Source organism: Phyllobates terribilis, unplaced genomic scaffold (assembly GCF_046119375.1).
Source record: "Phyllobates terribilis strain yellow unplaced genomic scaffold, ASM4611937v1 Scaffold_3__8_contigs__length_932513732, whole genome shotgun sequence".
NCBI classification, from domain to species: domain Eukaryota; kingdom Metazoa; phylum Chordata; class Amphibia; order Anura; family Dendrobatidae; genus Phyllobates; species Phyllobates terribilis.
In genome coordinates, this window is record NW_027362763.1 from 228,983,046 (window position 1) to 228,997,992 (window position 14,947).

General features: G+C 37.4%; 1 protein-coding gene and 1 long non-coding RNA gene across 2 annotated transcripts in view; one reads left to right on the forward strand and one right to left on the reverse strand.

Moving 5' to 3' along the window:
* Positions 1 to 1,160: 1,160 nt before the first annotated feature.
* Positions 1,161 to 5,854, reverse strand: ZIC1 (Zic family member 1). The gene is made up of 3 exons (XM_073674655.1): positions 4,513 to 5,854; positions 3,602 to 3,765; positions 1,161 to 2,287 (listed from the first exon to the last, which is right to left on the reverse strand). Exons 1-3 carry the CDS (start codon positions 5,483 to 5,485, stop codon positions 2,090 to 2,092), a joined length of 1,335 nt encoding a protein of 444 aa, XP_073530756.1. The 5' UTR covers positions 5,486 to 5,854; the 3' UTR covers positions 1,161 to 2,089.
* Positions 5,855 to 6,016: 162 nt separating this feature from the next.
* LOC141259134 (uncharacterized) overlaps positions 6,017 to 14,947 on the forward strand; it is a 58,094-nt gene continuing 49,163 nt past the window's right edge. Inside the window, exons 1-4 of the long non-coding RNA XR_012318373.1 lie at positions 6,017 to 6,306; positions 7,783 to 7,877; positions 10,459 to 10,557; positions 12,048 to 12,187. This is a non-coding gene — a long non-coding RNA (uncharacterized lncRNA). The remainder of the gene's footprint in view (positions 6,307 to 7,782; positions 7,878 to 10,458; positions 10,558 to 12,047; positions 12,188 to 14,947) is intronic.

A 14,947-nucleotide genomic window follows, 5' to 3' on the forward strand; every position in this document is an offset into this window, starting at 1 on the left:
TGTGCCACCTAATAAAAAAAAAATCATCCAAATCAGATGTGTGACATATATAATGCTCCATCCCTGTTACATTATTGCCTCTTCCCCTGCTTTGCTTTATCACAGTGGAGGGGGAAGCATCTCATGGTTAATGTTTGGGTTTGTTGGTAAAGTTTAGCTTAGTAAATACAAGGTGGCGCTCTTCTCCTCTGCTCCATTATTCGTGCTCTCTCATCTGCCTGCTCAATGCTACAAGAATATATTACTGCAGGACACAACACCAAATTCCATGCTGGAATGTCAATAATTCTTCTGTGAAAATGTATAAGAAATCAGAGTGAACATGAGCTGGAGCAGGCTTCACATCCTGCCTGATCATGGCTGATCCTACCCAGCTCGCTCTGCACTGTGTGCTGTGGGTGTCTCTGGGTATTGAGTGCCTGGCAGAGCTGGCAGCAATCAGGACAATAGATACCACTCCATAGCCCCCAAATCTATCAAACTAATCTGCAACAAAGACAATTTGATTTCCAGAAAAGACGTCCTGCAACACTCATTAAGCACAAGTCATTTCCATTTTTTATATCGCCTCCTCATTTACAAATCTACTGTATCAACGCCAGTCAATGGAACGAATTTCTTAAGTAAATTAGAAATAAATAAAAGACATAGATAATCAACTTACATATAATTAGTGCGCCTTGATTTATTTTTGGAGGAGTCTGTTAATAAGCAAGAAAAAAAAAACTGCAGCCTAAATTGATTTAGATAAAAATCGTCACTTAAGGCGGTTACAATGTGCTGTATATTATATATTATTACTACCAGCCATAATATAAGGAGGAGTTCTGCTATCATGCAGCCACCATAGACATCAATGAGACACAATGCACTAGGACATATAAATGGACGTCATTAGTATAAATATGAATATGGTTAATGTACTTCATAAAGACATTTTATAGTCTCCATGGCCTTTAGTCAGGATTCTAGAGAAGAACAGAAATATACAAATTGAATTTACTAAAGTGCTTCTGCTGTCAATGCAGCTAATAAATAGAATTTCTATGTGCTAAGAGGGGTAAGGGTTCCACCATATATCACAATAGTACTCTGTGACCTTATCTTGGGTGGGGGGTTGGGGGGTCATTTATTAAATAAGGATGCCTCCCACAAAGGACTGAGATTTTCATAGTCTTTAATCGTGTACGAAATATTACGAAACATCTTTTGAGGACTCAAATTTTTACATACGAATTTTTTTTGTATCTATCCATAAATATTGAATATTCTGTTAATTACATGTATAAACCGGCCCTTTTACATGCGGATATATAGGGGGGGGGGGGGAGAAGGATGACCTCTATATACATTAATGGTGCAAAAGCAAGGGACAGATATATCTTTTTTTTTTTTATCTTTTAATATCACTTTACATAAACAAAAAAAAAAATGTAACAGATTGTAACACGAAAAAAGTTCCAGGCTTGCACTGAACGAATTCATTGACATGACGTGTAATAAGAAACAACATATCACTGCACTGAATAAACCGGACTGGACTTTGGGACGAAGAGCTTGCACTTTATACAGAGAAGCACACTGAAACCAGTAGGAGTCTGTTAGATGGACGCTTAGACTGTCATCAGAATACAATGGAGTTCACATTTTGGTACACATTTACTAGAACATCCTTGCTGTCCTTCCCCACCCCAACACACATAGATGCAGTGATCACAATTCCACATATCCCTTGTTATACAACTATTTACAAAATCAACAGTACATTTCTTCTTCAACTAATAATTCTGTATTTACAAAAAAAAAAAAAAAAAAGGCCGCCAGAAGAGACATGCAGATTGAGACCTCTAATTAGTGGTTCATTAAACCCTACACAGTTGGCTTTTGGCCTGGGAACTCTTCTCATGCATCCTACAATCCCCTTATATTTTTGTTCTACCAAAGCCTGTAGACATTGCAATACAAGGTCTCATTCTTCATTGTTATTCCATCCTGGGTCTATGTGGCAGCTTTAGGATTAGACTGGAAGTGTTCATCATTAATGTGGAAAGTCTTTTTTGTTTTTTTTTGTTGTTAAATATGTGTTTATTTAAACGTACCATTCGTTAAAATTTGATGAGAGCGTGCTGTGACTGGACGTGTGATGTACTGCTGAGGAGGAAGGGGATAAGGAACTTGTGCTCTGGTTTTCTGAAGTAGGAGACACAATTGTTGGGGGCGTTGAAGATTCATAGCCTGAGCTGGCTGCTGGGGAAGGCTGGGACCCCTGGGAAGAAGATTCGTGGACCTATACAAGAGAGAGAGAGAGAAAAAAAACGTATATCTATAAAAGCCATTCACAATCCTAATCCCTATAGATCCATTATAGATTTTATACATCCACTGTAATAACAAGCAAGTGGCACAACGTTGTCAACTTCTGCTAGGGTTTCCCTCCATCTTTTATTATCTAACACACAATCCTTATTTATTCCTGGAAGAATACAAGAGATTGGATGCGGGGTGTAGACTGTCAGAAAGCTTTTTTGTTGGTTGCCAGGGGTGGAAAAAAAGGGGTTTTAACAGCAACGTGGGTAGCATTTGTTCTCTGTTATCAATGGGTCAGGAATATATAGACTCTGACTGTATATACTGTAGCAAGAAATAAAGTTAGCTTTGTATACATTGTGGCTACCTCTTAAATATATGACTTGTACAATGGAGAAATATTCAACGATCAATGTTGCAAGTTATGTCTATAGAATGGACTGCATAAAAATAATGAAATATCAGGAGTATAGCAGGACACATAAAAACAATACCAGAGATGTCAATTGGGCATTGTAGCACTATAGTGATAAAAGGAAATAGGATTCTAGCACTGAAGCAATAGGAGTTTACATTTGAGACTTTACTCTCTGGACAAATAATATAGAACTGAGATGAAATACATAGTAGCAATATAATTGTATATGTAGTAAAAATATTCTATATGTTCATAAATATTTTAGCAATGCAGAATCATAGTATAAAACGATATATATATATATATATATATATATATATATATATATATAGAAAGAAAGATCTATATATTTATTTACAGAGAAAAAGAGAGATCCTTCTATCCAGCTATATATACAGAGAAAGAGATCTACATACATATATATACAAATAGAAATATATATATATATATATACAGAGAGAAGGCGTCTATCTATTTATATATATTTTATATATATATATATATATATATATATATATATATATATATATACAGAGAAAAAAAGAGAAATCCATCTTCTATATATATATGTGTGTGTGCATATATAGTACTCAGTCAGTATTATCTAAACTAAAACTATAATACTAGCAAATATACATATAAACATAAACTATAATATACACAGAGTATATAGTAGTATATGTATGGTAGCTAGAAAAAATGGACACGCAGTAGCAGAAACTAAATATATAATGACTGAAGCATTGATGGCTATTTCACTGACATAGATATAAGACAGAAAACTATTCCAAGAGTATCTAGAAACACGAGGTGTGGGCAGTTTGGTCTGTGATCGGTTCCTGGATGTCAGGGCACAATATACAGCAGTTTCTTTACCTTCATGTGTTTTCTGAGGGAGCTCGGGTGGGTGTAGGACTTGTCACACATCTTACACAGATAGGGCTTGTCTGAAGTATGGACGTGCATGTGTTTTTTACGGTCGCTGCTATTTGCAAATCGTCTGTCACAGCCTTCAAACTCACACTTAAAAGGTTTCTCTCCTATTATAAAATGCACAAGAAAATAAAACAAACAAATGTAATACAATCCACTAACCCAGCGAAATATGCATGAAATGAATTTATAATGAACATCGCAACATATTTTATACAAATTAATTTTTCTATTTTATTTATTCAAATAAAACTAGCCTATAAAACGAAAGATGGATTACTTTATCTATTGTGTATCCTTGTTTTATTACATACTGTATGTTTTAAGCGCAAATATTAAAAAAAGGACCCCTATCATCGAGTCCCCTCCCGCCCACCCTCTTTTCTTTTCTGGCATATGAGATCCCACATTTGTCTCCCGGTCACTGCTATAGCTTGGCTTTGATTGATGGCAATGACTACATAACTCGATTTTTTAACAAATATTTGTCAATTTCAAATGAAAATTGGTTAATTGAATATTTAGCACGGATTTCCGCGGTAACACAATTAAGCTTATCCGGCTCTGAGACAGATCTGACAGGTCGACAAGTTTATTTTTATTCTGCTGGAAGACATCAATAAATAAACATAGGCTGCGAACGGATCCAGCGCCAATAACGGAGGTAAAAAGAAATAAATAACGTTAAAAAAATCGCCATGCGAATATTCATCAGACATTATACGGGTATAATAAATAAAGAGTGAAATGTATCATAGAATATAACTGAGCTTATAGGAAGATTGTAACGGAATATTGCACGATCTGGACAATTTAAAAAGGAAATAATAAGATAGAAGAAAGGAGATAAATACCTGTATGAGTTCTCTTGTGGATTTTAAGGTTCTCTGATCTGGCAAAGACTTTCCCGCACCCAGGGAAGGGGCAGGGGAAGGGTTTTTCACCTGTGTGGACTCTGATGTGGTTGACCAGTTTGTATTTGGCTTTAAAGGGCTTTCCTTCTCGGGCGCATTCTTCCCAGAAACATATATGGTTGGACTGCTCGGGTCCCCCAACGTGCTCCACTGTGACATGTGTGACCAGCTCGTGCATGGTGCTGAAAGTTTTGTTGCACGACTTTTTGGGGTTTGACAACTGTTCGGGTTCAATCCATTTGCAAATGAGTTCTTGCTTGATCGGCTGCCTCATGTAACGGAAGAAGGCCCCTGCTCCATGGTGGGCAGCCATATTCATGTTCATAGGGCCGTAACCATGAAGTTGGGTGGACGCATAGTGCTCAGATCTGGGGCTGGTCACCTGTCCATACTGGTCTGGTCTCCCATACATGTCTCCAGAGAAGCCCAGCCTCATCTGTCCGTTCACCACGTTAGGAGAACCATGGCCGGCGGCTTGCTCGTGTAGTCCTGGAAAAATCAAGTGTCCTGTAGCATCAGTGTGGCCGTGGGGTCCACCAAAGCCCCCCGCAGCGGAGGCGAACAGGCTGTGCTGGGCACTGGCAGCTTCACCGAAGCCCCGATTGCGGAACAGAAAGTCCCGGGTGGAGTTGAAGGCTGCGCTGGAGTAGGAGCTGACATGTCCCGGGTGGTGGTGGTGCCCCAGAGCCGCCGCCGCAGCGTAGCCCGGAGCCTGGGAAGTGAATGCAGTCTGGCCAGAGGCGAGATCGTGGCTGCTGGGGTTAATCTTGAAGGCGCCCATTCCATCTGCAAAAGGGTTGATGCCTAGACCCACTTCGCGATCCGTCACGTCGCCCGTGGAGTGATGATGCCTGGAAGAGCCGAAGGTAGTGACTCCTATGGCCGGGTACTGGGGTCCTGCGTCCAGCAGCATTGCTTCTCCTTCCTAGATCGCCCAACAACAAGACTGTGCGCTGCTCAGGAGGAGATCGATCGTGATCGCGCTGCTTTACATCGATGAGATCTCAGCTATGGAGCAAAACTACAGCTGTTTGTGCACCGGGATTGCAGCACAAACTGTAGACAGAGGATTGTGCATGGGAATGTTGTTATTATTCTGGGAGATTTCTTCCTTCTCTTGTTTTATTTTTTTTTCTGCGATCAAATCATGCACAATATTGTCTTTTGCGGTTTATCTTCCTGGGGAGAAACTTTCACCTCCTCAGTCGGGCGTTGAGCTGGAGACTGATAGCGGCAATCATTCCTGCAGATAAATGAATTGAAAGGACGACTCAGTCCCCCCTTGATGAATGGGTGGAGGGGGCGGAGTCACGTATGGACGGACGTCAGAGCCCATTGGTGGTCGCCCTCTCCCCCCTGCACCCCTGCCTCTCCTACCAAGGCCTCCCAGAGGCCCAGCCTCCCTGTCATTGGCTGCCTGCACTCATCCATCCCAGGTATTGTGTCAGGGAGGCTGACACTGCTCAGGACAAACAATGTTTTTAGGAGTAGCAACTTTTTTTTTTCCAGCCCAAATTCTACAGGAGGGAAAAAAAATCTTGCAAAACCCACTTTACTTCTTCACTTCTCCACATCTTATTCCTAGAACAACAAGCCTTCTTTATTTTCTCAATATACATCTACACTGCAGTCATCACCTAAACATAACATTACAAGGGAGGTGAATTTTCTGCATGTCTTCCCTTTCTTTTATTTCAGAATTATTCCTTGTATTCTGCACCCATCACAACACAGGTGGGTGACAATTTTTTTTTAAATTATTTTATTTCATTCATTTATTTATTCTTTTTCCTAATCTGTTTTTCTGATTGTTTATTAACTCTTTGTATGTGTTGTGTTTTATTTTCTCCATTCCAGGCTTTTTTTTAATATATTTATTTTTTCTAACAGCACGGTATATATTTGCTGACATTGAAAATCCCCTTTTTTTTTACATAGTTCACAAATCAGTCACCCTCGTCACAGTTATTGAAATTCCCCTATAGCCACCCCAGGACTGTAGAAAAAGCAGGCAGAGTCATTACTGACCGCCAGAGAGAATGTACTTACCTTCAGATGAGTGAGCAGGGAAGGGACTACACTCCCTTTGATTTGCTCAGCAAAATGCAGATCTTTGGATTCAGTGCAAACATACAACACTTACTTGTTTTATTTTAGATGCAAATCACGATTAACCTGTCTGTCCCCACAGAGCAAAGTCTGTAGGAATAATGAGCATATCTTGATTGTGCCCCTCCAATAACAGCCAGGTCCATATATTACACCAAGGACTGGATAGCAGGGGCTTGTGCTTTATGAGCCTATGGGCTGCTGCTTGTAATGTATTAATACATTTGCTATGAATTTTACACCATCATTTGCCCCTTTATTTACACTGCCATTATTCTCTCCTGTGCATATTCATTAGCTTTAATTATTTTCTAGTAATGGAATTTGTGGCAGAAATCATTCCATATACCCTTTGTTATCTGCCTCAATGACTCTTTCTTGCAACTCTCACTCCTTGACAAAGAAAACTTTAGCGCATCTTTTCAATTGGGGAGGGGGGGGGGTCTGAGTAAACTGCCCAAACCAGGTAGCAATGCTATTGAAATTGCAATGGGCTCACTTTACATGTCCTTATCATAACAATGGGCTAGAACTCACATTTCCAGCTACAGAAATCCACTTTTTGACCACGTGAATATTCCAAATCCCATTATATTCCTTTTATTGTACAGCTATTTATTTAAAGGGAGAGAAAAAAAATGGCAACCATAAATCTAGAGATAGTATTAGTAACCCCTCCATACACATGGTCAGGGAAAACATATGTATAGGACAATGAAAGGGAAAACGTAAAATATGCATGGAATCCATTGAAAGGTGCTGTTGTCATTATGGCAGGCTTCAGCTCACCTCCTCTATTTTTATTAATAACTATCACAGACACCTAATAGATGCTACAGCCTTGCATTATTTGGTTTATTACAGTTCTGATCCAGTACACATCAGATAGATATAAACGTGTAAATTTCCACGCAAAAAAAAAAAAAGAAAAGAAGTTGAAGTTGTAGAAGTTATCAAGTGGGATTTGCGACGCTCTCTGCAGGGAAGGAGACTTGTGCTAGTTCAAAGCCACATGCAACAACGTGACAATATAAGCCATTAAAATATCATCCTGACGGCTCATTTCTGCCTCATCATTATACTTTCCCTAACCGCTTCTAGAAAACCGAGAAATAAGCGATGACAGCATGAAGGAACAACTAAGTTTCTCCCAAGAAGATCACAAGAAGCCATTCCTGCAACAGGTGGAGCAGTAGGTAAGCCAGAGAACATATACATAACCCCAAACTAATACTCCCAGCCAGCAGCCCCATTCCCCATCCTCTCCTGTGTAGATGGGGCATATCTTTTCACATGGATTGTTTGTTCAGAAAATCTATTGTGCTGACCCTTAAATAGCAATCAGAAAGAATATCTTAGGTGAGAATAGGTTGGAGAGGGTATTACCATGCCAATAGACTGTGGGAATGGGAAGAAATAGGCTTCCGCTCCTGCTTTCTAAAGATCCCTTCATTCTGTGTTTTAGCATTGCCTCGGGATGGAAAATTAGGATGGAAAAAAAAGAGGACTGTTATATTTAATTGCCATCTCCATAGCCCGCTCAGATTGATATATTTTACACATGCTCACTCAGTCCACAGGCAGACAGATAGATATACAGATAGATAGATAGATAGATAGATAGATAGATAGATAGATAGATAGATAGATAGATAGATAGATAGATAGATAGATATGCAGAGAGATAGATAGACAGACAGATAGATAGACAGATAGATAGATAGATAGATAGATAGATAGATAGATAGATAGATAGATAGATAGATAGATATGCAGAGAGATAGATAGACAGGCAGACAGATAGATAGATAGATATGGGATAGATAGATAGATAGATAGACAGGCAGACAGATAGATAGATAGATAGATAGATAGATAGATAGATAGATAGATATGCAGACAGATAGATAGACAGGCAGACAGATAGATAGATAGATAGATAGATATGGGATAGATAGATAGATAGATAGATAGATATGGGATAGATATGCAGAGAGATAGATAGATAGATAGATAGATAGATAGATAGATATGTATGTGATATGCTATCATAGTAGAGAGGTTTAAATGTGAATTAGGCAGATACTATCGACACATGTATTTGAGATGGGTCGATAAACGTACCCCACTTTTTTACACTTTATTTGGAGTGCTGATTGCATTTTTTATTTTCTATATAGTGGTCGGTGTCTAGGCGCTTGCACCCAATATACCATGGTGCCACTGTTACCACTTTTTTTTTCTAGATAGATAGATGTTAGATAGGTAATTGATTGATAGATTGATTGACAGATGTTAAATAGATATACAGATCTATAGATAGATAGATAGACAGACAGACAGACAGATAGATAGATAGATAGATAGATAGATAGATAGATAGATAGATAGATAGATGTGACATGCAACCACAGTAGAAAGGTTTAAATGTGTTTGTCAGTTTGGCCCACGATTATTTTATTTCCCATGCTGGTGGCATCAGATTGTTCTCTGCTCTAATGTGAATTAATGTTACTTCAGTATACATTTGCTTTACAATGAAAGCAGAATAAACAATGCCAGAACATGGAAGTAAATAATTTACATGTAGCTTTTTTTTTTATTGTTCTTTGCTAAACGTGAACGGGAACAGAAGTATTTATGTATTTATTTTTTTATAAATTATTATTATTACTCCTGGAAATGTAGTTAGATGAGTGTTGGAGGACTTCTTCATTGAAGTCGCCGACTTTTGAAATACCAGGGAGTTTGACCTCTGACCTAAGACCAACCACATGAGCGAATGGAGGATCCTCTAAATATTAGGTAGATACATATTATTTGAAAATCCTCCTAAAACCCAGTGTATTTCTGTCGTTAAATGGTGAAGCACAGCACCGTCGTTCTACCTTAGTGTATAGACCTGCAGGACACAAGGCTGGTTTCTACAGCTGTACATTTACATATGGACCTGTATTGTTTCACCAAACATTGCAGCAAGTTTCTCCAGGTGCTGTTATATGAGACATGTCCACAAGTGTTAGGACCTGCAAGTTGTGACTTTCCTCTATTCATGTCTCACTAATCTGTGTGATGTTTCTGCAGTTATGTGATAAAGATATATAAATATAATGCAATATATGTATATACATGTATAAATGTGTGTACATATGTATGTATACAGATTTTCCTCTACATTTTGACTGACACTGGCAAATATAGCAAACTCCGCATCCAACATACACACACAGGTTGATCCTAGTGCACTGCTTGATATGCTGACAATTAGGGTAGTAATATGCCTGTTCCGTGTTCTGTAATATATTTACTACTATATATATTTTTGATGTAAAATAGCACATCCTTCACTGTCCATTCCCATTTCTAGAACATGAATATGCATGGTAAATGTAAAGCATCAGAGCTAAAAATTCACCAGTCATTTTGTATCAATTAATATGATGTAAATGTTAATGTACAGAACACACTTATCATATATTTACTCATGAAGTATACTGCTAGCATTACATCAGATTTTTTTTACTAGATCAGCACAAAATCCAAAGGAATGCAGGCAGGAATCCCTAGCTGTATGCCATCAATAAGTGGAAACATGAGCGGTGCATTCACCATCATGCACAGAAATCCTTCAGGGAGCTGTGCATGTAGAGCCTGGTCATGCTTCACATGTGTGTCATACCATCTACACTTGGCAGAATACATGAAAATCTAGAAGTGGGAATGGAGACTGTGTTACTTGTTATCCCCAATGTAAATATGTGTACATTTACATTCCAGGGAGGGCTGCACCCCCTTATCCTTAGGTCACACTCTGTCCTAAGATGGGGTTCTGCAGACTACGATAAAGGAGGGTCTGTTCCATCATGAAGGACTCCAGTAAGTATAAAATATATCCTGGTTAAGGCTCAGGGGGGATCATATATTTTTAAGCTTTGTTTCCAAGTCCATAGCCTGAACACAAATCAGTGACAGAGCATCTGCTTAATCCTGCACACTGGCCATTCATTTGGAGGTGCTAGAATTAATATTTGACGGCTCTCTCATTGTAACATGCACCCCTGACCCGGGTTGACTGCATTGTCACATTACTCTATGACATATTCATCTGGAATTCATTTACGGACGATTTGATTGGAATGAGCTTTGACATGTATTGGATCTTATTAAAAAAGCGCACTTTGATCTTGCTGATAGGGTTTACATGATATGTCCCATCCTTACTAGGGACACCATGCTTTGACAATGTGGTGGCTACCACGTCTCCACAATGAGGACTCAGTAGTTAGAGCTGACTGACGCCTTCTTTGACAGAGATACTTTAATCTAGTAGCTGGGATGTCAAATACCCAATGCATGGGACACTTATCACCCACTTGCTCCCTATAGAATCATTTTACTTCTCAGGACCGAGAAGGATTCAATGGATTAGCAGCTAGTGGTGACTATAGGGTAGAATTATCGATCCGTAAATTGATCAGATTTTACATTTATTTAACAATAGATGTAAAGAAGAATTAAGGCTTCAATGCATTACAGAGCAGAGGGCATTTTACAACCAGTTGTGGATTATTTTGTCAGTAAACTACAAATATTATATCTTATGGCTTTATCATGTTCGCACCCCATTGTAAGAGAGGCATGTTTGTATGTATGTGATTTTATGTATGCGCGTGCTGCTGTTTGTGTATACTTGTATTTTTGTATGTGTGTTAGTGTGCATTCTTGTATTTGTGTGTGTGTCTGTTGCTGTGTGTATGTTTGTATTTGTGTTTGTGTTGCTGTGTGTGTTGCTGTGTGTTTGGCATGTGTATGCTTGTATCTGTGTGTTTGTATGTGTGTATTTGTGTGCATGCCTGTGTTTGTGTGTGTTGCTGTGTGTGTGTTGCTGTGCGTATGCTTGTATTTGTGTGTATGCCTGTATTTGTGTTCGTGTTGCTGTGTGTGTTGCTGTGTGTATGCCTGTATTTGTGTGTTTGTATGTGTGTATTTGTGTGTATGCCTGTATTTGTGTGTGGTGCTGTGCGTATGCTTTTATTTATGTGTGTGTTGGAGTATGTATGCTCCTATTTGTGTGTGTTGGTGTGTGTATGTTCGAATTTGTGTGTGTTGTAGTGTGTGTTGGTGTGTGCATGCTCATATTTGTATTTTCGTGGGTGTTGCTGTGTATGTGTGTTGCTGTGTGTGTTGCTGTCTGTGTTGCTGTGTGTATGGTTGTACTGTGTATTAGTTACACAGAACCACATGCTGAAGAGCATCAAAGCCAATCCATTTTGTATATGTTGATGCTGGATCATATGCCCCCGTTTATTCGCATGGTATAAATGACGATTGTGTTTACATTTATTTTTGGTGTTGGTGTAAATCAGATGCGTTCGATAAATGAATAGTCAGATCCCCCAGATGTCTTGTATCTCCATTGAGCGCAGTGAGGACACAAGTGGGAGCAGAAGCCTGCAGAGAGCGACACATGAAGTCAGGAGGCGCTTGGAGGCCGCACTTTAATTAGGTAAGATTCTGTCTGCATGATCAGCCTACAATTGGCTTCCCAAAGTTGACGAAACATTTTATTACCTTATTTAAAAGTTACTAATTGCCAAAAAAAAAAAATGCCACCAATTAATACATAATTGTATTTTCTACATGGATCTATCTGCTCTGTCATTCCAAAGAGTGCAAAGCAATAAAGAGAACATCTACTATATCGTAAAGAACAGTGATCTCTATGTCTTTCATCGCAACAATCTAGGCCACTGACTACGCGACACATGGACTTTTGCAATACAATAAAAATTATTTATTTGTATCAAATACAATGGGTAAGTGTGTTATTTAGTATATTTCACATGCAAGTGTTAGCCTGGAAGTCATGGCCTGTGTGATTATAGATCTATCTGCATGTACTATATCGCTCTTTAAAGCGATCTCTATACCATCGTGGCTACCTATTGAGCTATATAGCGTGAATGAAACCGTAGGTTAGTTTCTATATCATATGTCTTCTACAGATATATTTGTATATCACATATGTACCTGTAGATGTGCCCTTTTATACGGTATCTAAATCTCTGTCATGTGCATCTAATTAGTCCTGTAAGAAAAGTGTCCTTTATCCAGTTTTTGTGTCTTAAAACTAAAAAAACAGGAGAAAATACGGCGTGTAGGTATTACCCCATACATATCAACGTTTTGTATATGGGAAAGTATGTAGACATTAGGTTTCCGACGAAAAGAAAGTTTTACATGTACAATTGGCTACAACTATCACACTCTGACCCAGGTCAAGTTACAATAAACTAGTGTCTTACCATATTTTTATATATTCAGAATCTTCCCCAAAAGAAAATGTACGAAGGACACTAATGATTAGGAGTAAAAGTATCTGTCTTTACGACTTGTTTTACTCAACTTTTCTATGAGATCTATCTAATATCTATCTGTCTATCTTTATATCCATTATCTCTCTATTTATCCTCATATCTATCTATCTATCATTTTATCTATTATCTATCTATCTATCTATCTATCTATCTATCTTTCTATCTATCCATTCATATACTACCTAGCTATCTTTATATCTATTATCTATCTATCTATCCTCATATCTATCTATTATCTATCTATCTATCTATCCATCTATCCGTATTTTGCAGAATTTGAGCATTATTTGAATTTATTTCTCAATTAGTACACTCAAAGTTAATCCATCGGCTGGATCCTAGATCTTCAACAATAAATAATCTCTTCAACATTCTCATACATGTGCAAAGAAAAAAAAAGTGCGTGCATATATATATATATATATATATATATATATATATATATATATATATATATATATATACATATATGTATACAAAAAAGTGCGTGTATATATATATATATGTATATGTATACATATATACCTACAAATAGGTGAGTGTGTATATATATATATATATACACACACTTTTCTGTATGTATATATGTATACATACAATTAAGATACATACTGTATATTGTGTTGTTAATACGAGCACTGAAATAGCCTGCTGAGGTTCCTTGCCCGTTCCAGAGTATATGTATGCGTGCGTGTGTACATATGTACACTTATGCATGTATATTCATATATATATGTATGTATATATATAATGCTATATATATATATATATATATATATATATATATATATATATATATATATATATATATACATGCTCTCATTGAGATACACATATTTGTATTAGCAGCAATACATTTATGAATGTCAGGTAAGTAAACAGGCAGAATGTGACCATGTGAACTGTGTATTGCAGACAGTGAGAAATCATTCCACAGCACTGAACTTTGTACATAGCATCTCAACAGGCGGAAAAAAACTTTAACACTTATAGTTTACAAATAAATGATGAGGAGATCTGAAGAGTGTGAGGAGTGTGTGTAATGCAGATATTTCATGTGTAAATATATCAGATCTATTTGCATTCAGAGAAAATGAGAAGTAGCTCCCCAGACTGACCCTGCATAAGAGTAAACAGCAACATTATCTGATTGTATAGGGCGTACACATATGGAGCATGCATGGGTATATATTTGTGCTGTGTGCATGTATGTTTATATATGATATGTGCATGTATGTTTATATATGATATGTGCATGTATGTTTATATATGATATGTGCATGTATGTTTATATATGATATGTGCATGTATGTTTATATATGATATGTGCATGTATGTTTATATATGATATGTGCATGCATGTTTATATATGATATGTGCATGTATGTTTATATATTATATGTGCATGCATGTTTATATATGATATGTGTGATGTGTGCATGTATGGGTATATATGTGTGATTTGTGCATACATTATTATATATGTGTGACTGTGTAAATATCACATGTAAGTCTGCAGCCTGCTTATTGTAGTTCACATCATTCACACATCAGAAGATTTAACTGTAAACAATCTACAAATTTCAAGAAATATCTTGTGTTCTGGTGAATTCCAGTTTCCACCTATAGCCAAATACTTAAAATGTCCTTAATGCAATGGTGATATGAATATACATATATATGGATATATATATTTTTCTATTTTTTTTTCGTCCAAGAAATGCTAGGACTACTTTCATAATCAACACTTTAGATGTATAAAACGTATAATAAAAAGTTTGATTACAAGATATTTCCCTGCACCTTTTTATCTTTTAAGCTGAAATAATGTTAAAAAAAACACAAAAAGAAAACCAAGCAGTGTCAGAAAGCACCCGGCAGCACAGTGC